Source organism: Ambystoma mexicanum, chromosome 6q, assembly GCF_040938575.1.
Source record: "Ambystoma mexicanum isolate Mex_15411 chromosome 6q, UKY_AmexF1_1, whole genome shotgun sequence".
Classification (NCBI taxonomy): Eukaryota; Metazoa; Chordata; class Amphibia; order Caudata; family Ambystomatidae; genus Ambystoma; species Ambystoma mexicanum.
In genome coordinates this window covers 47,712,421-47,726,771 of record NC_090937.1, presented here as the reverse complement: position 1 = coordinate 47,726,771, position 14,351 = coordinate 47,712,421, and the positions used below count along the sequence as shown (strand labels likewise).

Here is a 14,351-nt window from a genome sequence, read left to right as displayed (position 1 = left end):
TGCTCTAATGTTTTAAATATCAATATTGCGTGTACTTAAGTTGTGAACTAGGTTTTTATATGTACTGTCATTATTGGTCACACACATTTATTTGTAGGCATTCTTTTGCATATCATTATCAGGTAGGGGAGAATTTACGGACCTGCCACAAAATGACAGAAATATATTATGTTGTTACATGTTGTAAAGTCATGTCACGTCATTATATCACATTGTGTCATCTCATTGCAATTTATGGCACTAACTTAAATGTAAGAAATGTGTTAATTCTTTCCTTAAAGAGTATTCTTTTTATCTTATGAATGGTTGCTGAAAGGTCAAATATATTCTGTAATAAATAATGCTCCAATTTATGTCTTGCAGGAGTCAGATGTCAAAGATGGACATGTTGCTTCTACTAATCAATCTTTTTGGCATAGCCTTTGCATCTCCAGTAAGTGATGTACTTAGTTAACATCATTGCCTCTTTTATACAAAAGTTTAATTTGATTTGTCTAAAAAGATTTTGGCAGAAACAATTTGAGCGAACTGCAAATCACACACCATTCAAAATAAGGAACTATCCACATAACAACCCTTACATTAAAGTATATGGGACAAAAATGTGATTTTGGATGAAAGCAAATTATGTCCACAAATGAAAGAATCAATTATACAAGTTGATTAAGGAAAACATTTATTTTTACTAAACAATGTATTTGTAGCGAAAAAAGTGATTCACTATAACAAATTCAAAGCCAAATCATCAGTGAAATTTCAAAATTTCAAAGCAATTTGCTTTTTGTTTAAAACAAAATTGGTTCCATGTGTTAAAATCACGGCAAAAATGGCTGTGGACACAAAATATAGCGGCAAAAATGCTGTGGTTTTGATGCCGCAATCCATGTAAAGGATGCAGGGGACACCCCCCGCAACCCCTGGATCCATTATACTATTGCGGTACACCTTTAACGGGTCAAACCACTGGATTTCTGCCATAATTATTTGTACAGGTGATATTTTTGCCGCAATTGTATCACTGCATACCAACAAAATACCAAACCTCAATAGCGTATTATTAAGGCAGTCCTTTGAACTTTTTTGTACTAATGTCTTGCAAAATTATTTTAAAATTTGAAGTTTCCTTTCCTGCAAACATAATACTGGTCCAAAGGGAGTACATTTTCAGTGCCCTGTGTCAGCCTTGAATCCTTCACAATTTTTTTTGTTTTGTTATTTTATTATTGTGTTTTTCAGTACAAAAAGAACATTTACACAAATGATTATACAAATGAATATAGCATAAACATTATAAAAAGAAAATTATAGTTAAAAGAACATACAAATAAACATGTCCTTAAGAGTTTCAAAACTGTAACATTACTGGTTTGTTGGTTGTGTACTGTAGAGAACGCTCACATGAAGCATCATCTATGCCGACGAGGTCCCTTATACCTTGTTCTGATACCTTGGTCATCTCTGAGAAAATAACCATTAACATTTTGATCAGGGCAATAATAAGTGATACTTGGGAACTTGTCATAAGACTACACCATAGGTCATGAGATAAAATCCGGGATGTTGAATAGACAAATCGCCCAAAACTTCCAATTCTCAAGTCCAAGAAATACAGGCAGCACTTCACAAGATAGAATAACGTCCCAGTAGAACCCATATCACACACTCTGTAGGTTTGCATTTCAATAGAGATGCCAAGCTTGGGGCCAATGAGCTCCAAAATGAGGAGGCATTGTAGTCTGAAGCTGAGATAGCAATGCCGAAATGTTGAGGATGGGAATTTAGCTATATATAATCTCATATCAATTGGAGGTAGATAAAGAAAATCCTTACCAGAGTAGAGTTTCAATCTGCCCAGATCGTGCAGATCAGTTGCTCCGTCCCAATATATATATATATTTTTTCAGCATGCCCGCAGGCTCTAGAGCATTCAGACCCACTGCCTCCTTCATCTTGTCACATCACCTCTTACATTTGTTTAGATGGGGATTGGTTTATTTCGAGAATAGCACCATCAAATAGAACCCAAGAGAGGATTTACCTTCATACTCCAAATAGCCCAATAAAGAGAGGTTCCTCCTGATGTACTGTGACCACCAGGAGGTCAGTCCAAGTTCCAATCTGATGACACTAATTGGAACTGAGTTTTGGGAGTCACTGGACTTGTTTCAAAATGTTAGACGCTAGGACGTTGTAGAATATTATGTCGCCGATTTATTTAACAATTCACAGCCACACAAGATAATTGGTGACACCTTAACTTTGTAGACCTCAATAAATGGAATTAGTGAGTAGGCACACAGTTTACTCTTTACACCTTCAGGAGTGAGGTGCATGCCCAAATCTTTTCATCCATTCATGATCTGAGGGGATCCTGATGTTTTTTAAGGGTATTATAAATCCTGAATAACAGATCGATTCAACTCTCTGGATTGGAGTGTTGTTTAGTTTCCATATGAAATTACTGATTTTCTTACGCGTTGTGCTCACCATCACATAGGATTTCCAAGAGTTAATCTGTAAGTGGTTTGCATTAAGATATTTCTCTACGGCTTTAAGCAGCCGCTGTAATCCTGCCAGGGTATAATCGATTAATGTCAGATCATCAGTGTTGGCAATGCAACTCACTTTCAGACCCCGCCACACTGGAGCCTAGCCCCCCCAATTCCTACTTTTAGTCCAGAGTTCACAATCCTTCACATTAATAATTGTATTAAATAAGACCTATGCTACATTGTCAGTTATATTTTGGTCTTCTATCCAGAAATATATCAAATCACGTAAGTGTACTTATGTTCCCAGATAGTGTCAGTGTGATTATTATCGATGAATAATTTACCAAAACTATATTCCGATAAAATAACACATCATTTCAACATTTGTGGCAAACAAAACTATAAATCAATCCACCAAAAAATTAAAATAAAAATGTCCCTTATAAAACAGGTAAAGTTGTATGTTGTCTGTTTTTGAAAAATGTCTTAGATATTAGAAATATTATTCATATTAACAAAACAAGTCCCAACGATATCTGGAAATAAACTAATCAAAACATTTCCAGCACACACTCTACAGCACACTCATTATTTTTGGTACCTGACCATTTACTGATAAAACTGTTTTGCATGTTTTGTTTAATTTGCAGGGACAGAACGGGCCAGTGAATCTGAGGAAGGAAGGACAGTCAATTTTCTGAAACAGTCTATAGTCATGCCCCTATTGGCCTGGGTTTTTAAACCCAGATGGAGTAACAGTGTATCAGGCACTATACTAATCCAAACATCTCCAGCACACTTGTGATTTGTGGCACATGGCCAATTGATAATTGAAGAGTTTGGCACCTTTTATGTATTTGACCGGACCTAGTTGCTCTGTGAATCCAAGGGGTCGGAATTACTCATAAAACTCTTTTTTTTTAAGGCTAACATTGCACTTCAGCTCCAGTTTTTCCCCATGCTATACAGTGGTGGCCATCTATGCCTCTTAACTTATGCTTAGCTGGAGCAACTGTGCAGTAGAAAAGTGCAGTGGCCATGCAGGTCAAGTGCCAATGGCAATTCATCTGTGCTTATCTGTGCCATTCTGCACTTGTCTGGGATCGGAACCGGACAAGGGCTTTATTGCTTACAAAAATTCTTCTCAACAATCATACTCATACTCAGAACTAAGAAACCGTGGCATATAAATGTAAAGCCACTATCTAGTGATGTACATATATCACACACCCCAGACGCGTACTGGTTGACAGCCAATGTATCCCTTCCGGAAGTCTGTGTGCCCAGAAATCTGACTGAATTCAGGGTACAAAGTCACTTAAAAATAACCCGTGATTCATTCAAGGTCAGCCATCAAGCATAGATTCCACATTTCTTATTTTATTCATTCCCGTGATACAGATTTATTGTTTATCACTGAATCTTGATTTCATGAAAGTTGGTCTACGATCATTCAGTATTTAGTCCTGCCCAACGTCAACTGTAGTGGACATCAGGATGGTGGTTTACAAATAATTGCCTTCCGCCATTTACAAGTGCAATTCGTAGGCATGAGGTGGATTTGATTTCTTATATTATGTCACAAACACAGACCATCACATTCTATCGATTTATCATCTCCCAGAAACAGATCCAGCTTTTGTTACAACTTCTGCAGATTTAATAGTGGCACACCTTGTAGCCTTTCAAAAACATAGTACTTTGGGATCTTACGCTAATCATAGATGACTATGATTCAGGACTAGTTAAAAATATTATTAGTAGTATGGAAGATCCTATTGAAAAAAAGTCCGGCCCTAGACACAAAGCCAGTGACACACAGACACATTGGATGTAATATTCTGAGAAAGTGACTATTCATGCTGCAAATTCCTCTCCCATGGACAAATCATTTAAGAATTATGTTTGATCATAATTAGATATTTTTCTTCTCACAGATGTATGGCAAATACAGTCAATACATGTAACTGACAATGCAACAAACAACAAATGCAAACTCTTTTGGAGTGTATAGTTGCAAATAAATATTGAAATATGTAGCCCAAATGGATATGGAATTTTTTCTTCGAGAGTTCTCAATATGGCTTAATCCAGGCTTGGACTCGATCCCCTTGCAGATGTGAAGAACACAACTGTTGACATAGGAGAAGAAACGTCAATGACAAACCATTTACAGAGCCATTGACAGTCTATTTAAGTCTATTTAATATGATACACACATCGTCATAAAAAGTTTATAATTTAAAGAAAAATCAACACTATCAGGAGCAGTTGCCATAAACTACTGAAAGAGAAACATACTCAATAAAATGATTGATTAAGTTGGTAATATAGAAGCTGTTAGAGTAAATATTATGTCTACACATTCTCTATGCCATTACATTGCCCAAAACATTAATGGGCACATCAAATATACTTGCATTGAGGCTTGATGGAGCACCTAGGAGTAACCCAAGATAGGTGGCCTAGAAAAAAATTACAAAATAAATACATCGTCTAATCCTGGTCAAGCCGTATTATCCATTTAAGAAGTTCTTTATGAAGAACAATTTCCACTTTTGTAATAGTTAGCAGATGTTCTGGCTTCCCACCAGACATATATTCTCTGGCAAAATGCAATAATCTTGCTAAACAGCTACTGAAAGAGAGACACAGCCTGAGTGGGTCATTCATCTCCAGCATAGCACATTCTGCCTATAAATTGACATTTTTTATATTATGCTATATTACATTTATAATCACCACTGTAGTGGTTTCACAAAGCCAGGGATTGACTGGGAAGTGGTACATTGCGTCTCCATCAGAGGTAAACAAACCCATGGACTGCTGGAGGAAAGGAAGAGGGAACAGCTGAGAGGATGTGAGAAGTAGGAGTTGGAAAGAAGACGAATAGACAGACAATTTGGCAAAAATACTATAAAGTTGAGGGGGAGAGTGAATGCTTATGAAAGTAGGAATGCATGCCTAGTCATACGAAGTGGAACAAATGGAATGCTTAATGGAAAGGGGAAAAACAACATTTCATGGTCACAGGTTGTTTACTAGTAAAGGCATTGAATATCCATGGGCTATACCAGGGCTAACGGCCCGGCTCCCAAGGTAAAGGTCCGAGTAAAGCATACATTCTATACGTCAGATATTGGAAAGCTTCTTTTGACTAATCTAGGAGTCTTGCATAAAGAACTCTCCCACAATGTTTTGCCACTGGATCTAGTAAGGTGATACTAGAATTTGTCAAAGCATGGTTGTGTGATGGACCCAAGATATGTTCAGGCACGCTACTGAAGTGGTAACGCTTGATTGTCAACTAAGGATTTTAGGAATTCCCAGGGGGACAAGATTACCAGGACAGTTGTCAGTAGTGAAAGAGCCAAGAATTGGTTTTGTAAATGTGTGGAACACAAAAGGAGAGTGAGAATAGAGAGGATGGAGTGAAACAGAGCTCCAAGTCCCATACATGCATTTCCTCTCATTGAAGGCAAATTCACTAATGTGAAATGTTAGTGAAGCAATGTGGAGTGAAAAGGGGAGAAACTGACATCTTGATGTTATTCTGTGCGATGCTATGAAACGTCCACAACATGCTAAATCACCACTGTAGTGATACCACGGTGCTCAAACCATATTTAAAAGTAGATCTGGGTGTTTTAAACCTACCTAGCCCATTAATTCATCCCTCCCTCCTATAATGTATGCATTCCAATGTTGCCCAGTTACCAACTATGCAAGACCATTGCAGCACGCAAAATAATTGTGGGATTGTGGCTAAATGATTTCCACCATTGCACAAATTAATATATTGTTGGTGTAAGGGCACTCAGAGGTGCCAAACAGTACAAAGTACAAACAATGTCTGCTATATTTATGTTTCTTTTAATTTTATTTAGTGTTATGGCTTGCATTCATACCTTTCACTCATGTCTTATAAAAAATCAAATGTATCATTAAAAATGAAATAAATGCATAAATAAACATCCAATTCATAACATGTCATGATAAGGGAGAAAAAAACGATTTCAATTCATAATTAACTACAATCCTGGATAAACCCCCATAAATAAATAAATAAATAAATACAGGAGGTGTTTCAAACTCCATCCGCACACTAGCATAAAACAACCTAGGAACCAATCATCGTCCATCAATCAATGGCATAAATAAATTAGCTTAAGCTCTTACTAAGGCAATTTCCAAATTATCTAGTCTGTTTGTATCTTCCACCTAGAAATCACACAGGCCCCAATATAAGTTTGCCATTCTGGAAATAAGGTGCTGCTACCAAGGTTGCTGGCATCTTTTTTGGACCGGCAAACTACAAGTCTGCCGGTAGGGACAGTGAACTACCAGCAGGCCTGACCTGCCGGTAGTTCAAGCCCCTACCAGAAGATTTCTTCCCTGACGCACTGTTACTAACAGTACTGGTGATCCAATCTTCCCATTCCCAAATTGGGAAATTACCGTTTCTCCTCCACCTGTAATATTCTGGTGTTACTGGGATATTGGGTGGCGGAAACGGTAAGCCGAGGTTGCCACCGTCGGCCTACCGCCAACCTCATAATGAGGGCCTAATTAGGGTAGCAATTTATTTCTCTTCAGAAAGCGAACCGTAGCAAGTGTAATGCCCACCCCGTATCCACTTCGCAGAAGTGACCACATTTGAGTATTAGAATTGGAAGGGAATTGTGCTTTAATATGCCCCAGACATGTGGCTCTCATTTATATCAAGCTGGGCATTCAACTACGATGTGGAACAATGTCTCCTCATGGGAGATTCCAACACAGTTTCTACAGATGCACGAGTTAGAATTCCATTTACCATGAGATCCCAAGATTGCTCTAGTAGGCAAGATATTAAGCCGAAATCTCAGAAAGTTATTTCTGTAGATCGGATCCAGAAAATGAGTAAGAACAGTTGGAGTGACGCCCACCCTTTTAGATTCTCCATTTAAAATAATAGGTGAATTATGGTCTAAACACCCTGCTGAGTTTCTATCCAATCAAAAATGTGGACCTTGGTTTTAGCATTGTCTGGCAGAAGAATCAATAAATCAACTCCACATCTACACTGCAGGCCAATTCCACACAATCATTTGCCCATAACTCCACAGCCTTTTCAGGTAATGTTTCCATGGCTGCTTTAATAATATCAAACAGTGAGCTCCCCTCACCCAATAAACATTTCCTAAACAAGGAAAGGACTTTCCAGCATACACTCATATGTAACGACAGGCCTAGTTCCCATTGTATGAATTGAATCGGGACGGAAAGGGGCACAACAACACTTTTTTCCAGAATATGCCTTCTATAAGTTTGTAAATAGTTTTGGGAGTGCACAAAGCTACTTCTGCACCATACATCAATGTAGGAACTACTTTAAGCCTATAGAACAGCAGCACTAGTTCTAAAGAAAAACAAAAATATTTTCTATAAATCACTAGCCCATGGGCTGCCAGAGCTTGTGTTTTAGCTCTCAGTGCAGATACATTAAACAAATATGTACCACTCGTATTCATAACAACCCCAAATACTTATAGGACTCTACACAGACCATCCCTTCATTATATATCTTTCACTTGAAATTGATGGATTTACTGCAAGCCGATGATTTCAATGTCATAATGTTTGATTTCTTGATTTTGATTTGCAAATTGTTTTCCTCCGCAAATGATTGCACTGCTTTTAAAAGTCTCTCTAGACCAATAGGAGTCTGGTCAATCAAGGTTGTCAGCGTATAGCAACCCTTGAAGAGGACAACCATTTAGTTGAGGGGGAAAACATCTAGCTTTAGCCAACTCAGAACCCAGATCAATGATGTAAAAATTGAACAGAGCAGGGGCCAAAATAGACCCCTGCTTTAGCCCTCGCTCATCTGGATTCTGGCAGCGAGGTCTCCCTGTTTATTTAAACTCACCCTACACAAAGTCTCAGAGTAGAGATTTTAATGATTGCCAACAGATATATCGGGCCTTTCCAATTGGCCAACTTATCCCACAGTCGCTGAAGTTCCACACTGTCAAAGGCCAATGTGAAATCAATGAAAGCTGTATAGATCCCTCTGCCAGTACCTAAGAAATTAATCTTGAACTGATTGAGGATCAGCTGATTCAAAGATCTTCCAATTCCCTTCACAAAACTAACCTGATGTTCATCCGATATCCCCTATCCCTAGACCAATCTGCCAACTGCCTCAAAATAATTGAGGCAACTATTTTGCCTGGAGCATCCAAAAGGGCGATAGGTCTATACTTCATAGTATAAGACCTATCACCCTTTTTAAATATTGTAATGAGAATTGCTTCTTTCAAGGACGGAGGTAGCTTTTCAGCTTCACGATCTGAACAAAAACTGTAAACAAAACTCCACCCATGCCACAATATGTTCTTTCAACATCAGGTTGGTTAACCCATCCAGGCCAGGGGCTCTGGATTTACTGCTTTTGGTGATCAGAGATTATATTTCATCTCTATCGATAAACTATGGGCAATGAGACGGTGACATATTTGTTAATTCACCTAACAACGGGGAGCATTGACACAAATGGAAGAAAAAATGTTGAACCCATCTGTCTTCCGTTAAAGGATTATCCATAGATGCTTGAGAAAGGCATAAAGCTACTCTTAATCTGTCTCCATGTTTCTGATGGATTACAAGTGTAGAGTGCCTTCATCATTACCTCAGCCTCATTCTGGACTAACTGCCTTTTGTACCCCCTCAGCAAATTTGTATGAAATAACTTCAGTTTATTTACTTTCTCTCCCCTTTTTTCCATGCCTGTTAGCGCCCTAATGTCAATGCAGAGCTGCCTTTTTTTCTTTCGTTTTTCTGGATCAAATGTGTGTCTATGTCTAGCAATTGGTTTAAGACCAATGGATGCAAATTGTGTAAGAAGCGGCACATATGACTCTTTAACCATCTGCCCTTGTGCCCCTTTTATGTTTGCTTAATTTCGAGAAGTAGTTATCCAGGTCATTCACCCCTTGTTTATTCCATTTAAGTCAATTCTTTCCACTATTCACTATCAAATTAGGAGAGTGCCTATCTCTTGAGCATTTGACATCTCCAATAGCCCAACTCACCCTCCAAACTTCATGATCCTTATCTGAGGAGTGAACCACTTGCAAGGAGAAGACCAAGTAGGCAATATTAGACGTGACATAAACATAGTCAATAATTGAGAGTTCTAAGCCCTTTGACCAAGTCAGCTTAATTAGGATGTCACCCTCAGCATTGCCATTTAGTCGCGTGAACCCCAACTCTCCCATCATAGCAATCCACTTATCCCCATGAAATCTAGATGCCAGTATACCCTGGACTTGAGTGGGGAATTAACCATCCAATTCTACACATGTGATATTGAGATCCCTGCCAAGTATTATGCCAGTAACCAGATCATCTGCCCAACATTCATCCAAAATAGACATCAAAGCATCCATAAACCTTGAGGCCGAGATTGCAGTTGGGTCCCAGTACAGGTTTATCAACACAAACATCCCTAAACCAGCGAACTGGTTTTTATTCCAGGATAATTCAGCTGATTGCATATAAGAGTTCGGGCAGGGCCATTCATGAAAGTGCATTCCCATATTGTTACAGTCCATGATCATCAAGCTCAATGAAGGATGCTCTTAGAGCCATTTGATGCAGGGTTCAATAGAGTGAAAACCCACCAAGAACTGGCAGGGTCATTAGCCAAGTCTCTTGTAAAAAGAGAATGTCATTTTGTTTGAACAAAACACCTCCATGTGAGACTAGATGGGCAAAGCCTCTTGTGTTCCATGACACCATAACAATCACTTGGTTCTCCACACTTTGGGGCATCTAATAATTATTTGAAGGGGCAATTAGGGCTCTCGCTAACTATGATTAGATTTCATTGTGTTTTGCATCGTTCCTAACCAGTTCCATGTTTGTGACAATCTTCCTAGAAACCATATTATCTTGTGAACATGTTATCCTCATCGGAGGTAGTGTCTCCACGTTCATCAATCCCCCTTGTTGAGGATGAACCTGCTGTTAAGGGTAGTCATTCCTTCTTACTTTGGTCACATCAAATCCCATAGGATGTAGGTAGGGATCTGCTTCCACAACCATTTTTCGAATTATCTTGTCCACCTGTCCAATATCTCTTGAGGCGATTGTTCTCAACTGCGGAAGAGTGTCAAATCATTACAACACCACTCTTCTGTTAGGAATGAACTAGTCAGTGGACAGAGGAAGTTGTTCCAGTAGAACGCACACCGGGTCATCCTCTATACTGGTTCATGGTCCCGAATCTTGGATGGGGAGCAATGATCTAGATTGGCCAGGTTCATGCTTTGGCATCGTTCTCTGTTGCTCCAAGGTGTAGGACTCCTGATTATCCCCAATAGGATTATGTAGGACCTACTTGGGCCCGCTATGTCTGTCCCCACAGGGGCAGTGACACCCCAAACATGGATCTCCTTTGTTGAACTACTGTACCGGCAATCCTCATCCTCACCAGTTAGGCGACTGATAGCTCCACTTAGGCCCATGGCTACTGGACCTACAACAGGGGGAAACACCATAATCTGCCCATTTCCACCATCCAAAGATTGGCTAGCTGAAATCAAGGTGTGGTACAGTGGCGACAGTGATGAGTACATTGACAAGTCCATCAGATCTGCATTGTTCACTTCCATTATTTCTTCCACCTCTGCTAGAGGTTGAATATTGTTCAATTTTTGCTTCCTCCCCACTTTCAACATTCGGGAGGTGCAGGGATCTTAGACATTTTCTAGAACCCACCATTTTGGACTTTTGCAGAGTGGCCAAATCCTTTGATTTTTTTCATGGAAGCTTGTTCCATTTATCCTTGATAGTTTTCTTCTTCTCATGATTGAAAATGGGATCATTATCATCAATGTGATCCTCCCTCTTATCTAGTGACTCATTAATGGCCACAGCCTCAGGACTTAAGGGCTGAGCCTGTCCTACACACTGATTTCATTGGGGTACCATGCCTTCCTGTTGGGCCTTTAATACTTCCATTGTCATATTTTCCACCGTTTCAACCGCGGGGTCAATCACTGTTAGAGCAGCAGCATTCAAATCATATGTTTGTTTTCCTTTTTTTTTTGTAGTTCTGGAATGGGTCTTAGCCCAGTAGAGCTACTTGTCTCCCGTGACACCATCAGAAAGGCCTCTGTCCATGCAACTTTGGTTGCCAGTGACATTAATAAAATGGTCTGCTTGTGAATTTGTGTCTCACAGAATTCATACAATTTCATCAGAGAAAGCAGTGCGAAATGAAATGCTGATGGTGGAGCTAATGGCACATTTGAGCTACCAGCTTGATGGTCGTCTCCCCAAGTTCACCTCAGGACTTGGTAAGAGGGTAATGAGGCTGAGGCACTTTTAGGCAGAATTTGGATACAATACTGGTGAATTGTCCAGCCGATGCTGGGAGGCCGAACACTCTGCGCAAACTCCAAATCTCTGCTCTGTTCTTGCCTATCCCACAGCTGTGTATTCTAATTCTGCGGGTGAGATAGGCTTATACACCATCGAGTGCTGCCTCGACCCAGCCTCATCCTGCATATGCAAATCCAGAAGGGAGTTTGAGAGATTAATAGCTGGAATTAAAATTTGCAATCGGCTGAAGTCAATTTCAACATTCCTTGTAGCCTCATCATTTGACAAGTCAAATAAATGAGTCCCTTTCATCATATTCGTCTCCACATCCTGGATCCCTGCCAGGATTGCAATGTCGGGAATATCATTTTCTGTCACACAGCCCACCCTCCCCCTCACCGGAGAGTGGTAAACTGACTTTTGAAAATAAGTAGTGATTTTTGCAGAAGAGGGCTTTCGCAGGCAGGGAGTGGAACATGCTGGTGACTGCACTAAATCCACCACTAAATCGACTGCCGTGCTTTCATCCAATAGATTCTGCCCACCCTCAAGCTTGTCCTCAGACTTACTTCCACCAGAGCTCAACGTGGATTTCAACAAAATGTAATTTGCTGATGTTAATTGCGCCCTGCTTCTCAGCGCATAAACGTCACTATAATTAAAAAATAACTCTTAAATCAGTTCCAGAAATCAATTTTTCAGTTTAACTCTCAACTCTCTCCTGCAGTGCAATACTTGTCTGCCTCCAAGTAACATGCCAAACAGCAATAGTAAAAAAGTAGACCAGCAAGGCTTACCCGAATCAAGGTCGCCTAAATTTATGTTATGTTATTGTTGTTATTGTGCATTTGTATAGCACCTTATATACCATTGATTTGATCTCAAAGTGCTATGGGTTGAACACCTGTGGGGACCATATTCCAGGTCATTTGAGAGGGTAAGGTAGTATAAGGTAACTATAAGGGTAAGGTAGTATATAGTTCTTGGGGGTGCTCAGTATGTGTGCAGCCAGTGCATATTGGGCGGTAAGTAGTTGCATTCTAATTCTATGCGTGGTGCAGTGGTTGTGAGAGATCAGTAGAATGTGTACAGCAAGGTAGTTGGACTCTGAGTCTGCATTCTGGCATGTGATTATGTGTGCAGCTAGGCCGATTTTCCCATTGGGTATAGCTGGGTTTTAAAGACTGTTGAGGTGATCATGGAGTAATGTAGGTATTTGTGCAGCTAGGCTGAATAGATTGAGGGGTATAGCTGTGTTCTATTGTTTGTTTGTGTAAAGGAGAGAATGAGCAGGAAATAATGCCTATGAGAGATTCAATAAGAACATCCACATGAAACACCACCCCACACACAGAACATCCATGGATTGACCCTCGCCTGACAATGTCAACCCGAAACACATCAACTGGAAGGGGGTCCCACCACTATCTACATCTATGCAGGCAAAGCCGTAAGCTGCAGCCATTTCCAAAATGGCGATTCACCCCTTTTGCTGCACATACGGCAATCATCTATCTCCTCCCACACCCATTCAGCACTCATCGGGCCTGTAGCCACGAGGCCATCACACATCCCAAGCAAATCACCCATGACTTATCTGTTTCTCCCACATCCATGCAATGAAAGGCCAGAAACCAAGAGAGCATCAAAAGGGGCTCGCCCAATGGGCAATAATAAACCACTATAAGCCTCTGAGGCCCAACTGTTGGGGATGCAATTCACATGCAAACACTGGGGTAAAGGTAGTACAACCCCCTCTCTCCTCAACCATGCATTGTATGTCCAGACCAAGTGTGGCCTGACCAGGGGTGTTCCTATGTCTGGAAAAGATCCAGAGCTACGCTAATGCGGTACTCGGGGCTAGCTAGCCTTTTGGTTGTAGCCCCTGAGCTTCTATCTAGGGCTACAACCAAATGACCGGGGGCTATAACCTCCTCAGTCCCCCCCCTAGCAACGCCTCTGGGCCTGACTACAAAACCCCCTGCCGACCATCTCGAAGACATTATGCAGTAAATGTGCATGTTGTTGTTTTTGTAACTTTTTAAAAGTTAATTTCAATACCTGTTTGTAGTACAAAAGTGGATTGTATACAGTAGTGAATGTGTAATACAAAAGTGGATGATTCTCGACTGTACCATATCAATATAAAATTAAGTCTGCATAGAATATTTTAAAGAGGAGTATAAATTGCCCATCTTTTCAGCTTTTGAGGTACCCTGCCTCTCTTTTTTGTTCTTTAAATAGAAGGATTGTGCATGTACAGCTCTTCACGCAAAGGACAACAATGATCATTTTGAGGGGTTTACGATTTGTACCTCGCCCATTTTGGGTGCAGTCAAAAAACAGTGCATTCCAATGCTTTATTTGTACTCATAATCATGCAGTAGTTACCGCTAAGCCTATGGGTGAATACATTCAGCTGAACAATGAATCACCTGATTTGTCACTGTGTTTGGGATTCCACAAACCTTTAAAAGACTCAGGTAA

General features: G+C 40.1%; 1 protein-coding gene across 1 annotated transcript in view; it reads left to right on the top strand.

The window, feature by feature from the left end:
- Nucleotides 1–366: 366 nt before the first annotated feature.
- LOC138515452 (dentin sialophosphoprotein-like) overlaps nucleotides 367–14,351 on the top strand; it is a 138,726-nt gene continuing 124,741 nt past the window's right edge. The window contains exon 1 of the mRNA XM_069630288.1: nucleotides 367–433. Coding sequence (XP_069486389.1) covers nucleotides 371–433 — 63 coding nt within the window. The 5' untranslated portion in view covers nucleotides 367–370. The remainder of the gene's footprint in view (nucleotides 434–14,351) is intronic.